The sequence below is a fragment of the Dreissena polymorpha genome, chromosome 11 (assembly GCF_020536995.1).
Source record: "Dreissena polymorpha isolate Duluth1 chromosome 11, UMN_Dpol_1.0, whole genome shotgun sequence".
NCBI lineage: Eukaryota > Metazoa > Mollusca > Bivalvia > Myida > Dreissenidae > Dreissena > Dreissena polymorpha.
In genome coordinates, this window is record NC_068365.1 from 36624112 (window position 1) to 36627427 (window position 3316).

At 34.8% G+C, this 3316-nt stretch overlaps 1 protein-coding gene across 1 annotated transcript; it reads left to right on the top strand.

Annotated features, from left to right (window-relative positions):
• The first annotated feature begins 516 nt into the window (after positions 1 to 516).
• Positions 517 to 2768, top strand: LOC127851484 (zinc finger protein 239-like). Its single transcript, XM_052385287.1, has one exon. The coding sequence runs from the start codon at positions 542 to 544 to the stop codon at positions 1607 to 1609; it is 1068 nt and encodes a 355-aa protein (XP_052241247.1). The 5' UTR covers positions 517 to 541; the 3' UTR covers positions 1610 to 2768.
• Positions 2769 to 3316: the final 548 nt, after the last annotated feature.

Below are 3316 nucleotides of genomic sequence, written 5' to 3' on the forward strand. Positions count from 1 at the left end.
ATGTCTCAGGTTACAAAAAAAAATAAAGAAAATAACCTAATAGCCAGTGCCACAATCAAATTTAAACTCATGTATCTTTGTGAGCAAAATAAGTGTAATATGAATTAGAAATATGTCGCTCTAACCGTATTTTCTTGATTATAAGATGGGAACATTTACACAAGAATTTCATTTAAATTGGAGACTCATCTTAAAAGAGCATTATAAAATGTTTTTCCAAATTTTTCATAGATTTCTGATTGAACGCATTTATTGACATTTACAGTTGTTTCAAATAAATTTAGGTGATTTAAAGATAAAATTAAAATTCTCAAAGCTTTGATATTAGAAGTTTCACACATAATTTATATAGGGGTATTAACATATATGAAATATTGACAAAAAAGTTTTCATGTATGCATAACTTAACTTTCCCCAGAAAATCTCAGGGGTCATTATAAAAACTGTTTCTTCAAATCTGTCTCAAATATCTTCCTCAAAATTAGCATGTTATTCTTGAAATGATTACAGAATGACAAGCACACAAGAAAGTTCTCCTCAGATGGCCTCCAAAACTTACAAGAGAAGGAAACTAGGGACAGAATGCAATGACGTGGATAGTGGCACAGACAGCAAGACTCCCATTATAGGGGATATTGATTCAACCATGCAACCTGACGTAAATTTTTCTAGCGTAATTCAAGAAACCTTAAGCTCAGGCAGAACACCTGATGACTTAAACTCTGTTTGTGTCAAAATTGAGACAGATGAAAGTTATAATACATGTATGGCTAATGTTTTTTTTTCTGCATGTGTCCAAGTGAAACAGGAAGAGATATATCAAGATCACAAGCAAGATGTCTTCAATTTTTCATATGAAAAGTCAGAAGTGAAAGGATGTGTAGCCAAGGATCCAGATCTTACCAAACAAGATGGCTTCAACTTGGCAGGTGTAAAATTAGAAGGAACTGAATGTAGCCAGAGTAGCAACTTGAAGACACACATGAGGTTATATACAGGAGAAAAACGGTTCAAGTGTGAGGTGTGTGGTTGTGAGTTTAACCGGAGTGATACCTTGAAGGAACACATGAGGATACATACAGGAAAACAGCAGTTCAAGTGTGAACTGTGTGATTATAAATGTAGTCAGAGTAGCAACTTGAAAAGACACATAAGGAGACATACAGGGGAAAGACCATACAAGTGTGAGGTGTGTGGTTTTGAATGTATCCAGAGTTATAACTTAAAGAAACACATGAGGATACATACAGGAGAAAAACAGTTCAAGTGTGAACTGTGTGATTATAAATGTAGTCAGAGTAGCAACTTGAAAAGACACATAAGGAGACATACAGGGGAAAGACCATACAAGTGTGAGGAGTGTGGTTGTGACTTTAACCAGAGTAGTGCCTTGAATGTTCACATGCGGATACATACAGGAGAAAAATGGTTCAAGTGTGAGGTGTGTGATTATAAATGTAACCGTAGTAGCAACTTGAACACACACATGAGGAAACATACAGGGGAAAGACCATACAAGTGTGAGGTGTGTGGTTATGCAAGTAGCTATAGTTCTGACTTGAAGAAACACACGAGGATACACACAGGAGAAAAAACGGTTCAAGTGTGAGGTGTGTGGTTATGACTTTAACCAGAGTAGTACCTGGAAGGTACACATGACGATACATACAGGAGAAAAAACGTACAAGAGTGAGGTGTGTGGTTATGACTTTTACCAGAGTGGTACCTTGAAGGTACACATGATGATACATACAGGAGAAAAACTGTACACATGTGAGGTGTGTGGTTATGACTTCAACCAGAGTGGTACCTTGAAGGTACACATGATGATACATACAGGAGAAAAACTGTACAAGAGTGAGGTCTGTGGTTATGACTTTAACCAGAGTAGTACCTTTAAGGGACACACAAGGATACATACAGGAGAAAAAACGTACAAGTGTGAGGTGTGTGGTTATGTCTTTAACCAGAGAAGTGCCTTGAAGGTTCACATGAGGATATATACAGGAGAAAAACCGTTCAAGTGTGAGGTGTTTGATTGTGTCTTTAACCAGAGTGGTACCTTAAAGGTACACATGAGGATACATACAGGAGAAAGACTATATAAATGTGAAGTGTGTGATTATAAATCTAATCAGAGTTTTTCCTTGAAAAGACACATTGAGATACATAAAGGAGAAAGACTGAAAGTTAAAGGTATGTGGTTTTGCAAGAAACTAGATTGGTTAAACTGAAAGAGACACATGTATATACATACAGGAGAAATACTGCACAAGTGCGAGGTCTGTGATTATGCAAGTAGCTGAAGTGGTCAATTCAGGAGAAATATTAGGATACATACAGGAAAAGACTGTACAAGTGTTAGCTGTATGGTCATGCATGTATAAAAGAGGTTTGTAACTTGAAGACTTACATGAGGATTCACAACAAAGAAAGACTGTGGAAGTGTGACTGAGGTGTGCTTATACATCATACATGTTAAAAGACTCAGAGTGGTCAGAGGCATGCATTAGAAAGACTGAACAAGTGTGAGGTTTACAGGACTGAACCTTCACTAAGAACCAAACAAGTTAATGTTTAGCTTAAGACTGATATATGTAAAGTCTTAAATGCTTTTTTATTCACAATAATTATGTTTTCTGTTTGATTTAAGGAAATTAATGCTATTGCTTGAAGTTTAAAATTTTATTTGTTTATATTAACATTCATGTTGTAAAATCGATATATTATGAATGTAAGATTCGGCAAGTGTCATAATGAGAAAAACTCATTTGAAATGAAGTTGCTAAACTTGCGCTTAATTTTGTTTAGATTGCCTTAAGTTTTCTGTGATTTTACTTTAAGGCGTATTTAAGTAACATTAAAATCGGCACAGACTGGCATTGGAAAGAATTGTCTATCAAACAAAATAATAGTTGATTTTGACCTTTTAATTGCAATGAGATGACTTGTTACTCCCCTTTTAACGAATTTGGCCATTGCTAGTTTATAGCCGCAAACAAGACTTCAACACATGACGTTGATACCGATTTTATACATTTAACCACACAAAGTACAGTTGATTAAAAGAATAACACCTTGTTCACAGACAAGTTTAATCATTGTTATGAATTCTTGAAGGATGTTTGCTGGAAAACTTTACAGATAAGTTATTAAATGATTAAACTTTTAATCATTTGTTAAAACATAATATTTTTCTTATTTTAAGTGTTTAAATTTTAACGTAATTCTCTATGTGTTCGATAACTGGTTCGTCCACCATATTGTCAATAATAACCGCAAGGGGAGTTAGACAGTATAGATAGATAGATAGATA

What these genes read in the sequence shown, in the direction of transcription:
- LOC127851484 (XM_052385287.1), top strand. Translation starts at nt 542, where the DNA reads ATGGCCTCCAAAACTTACAAGAGAAGGAAACTAGGGACAGAATGCAAT.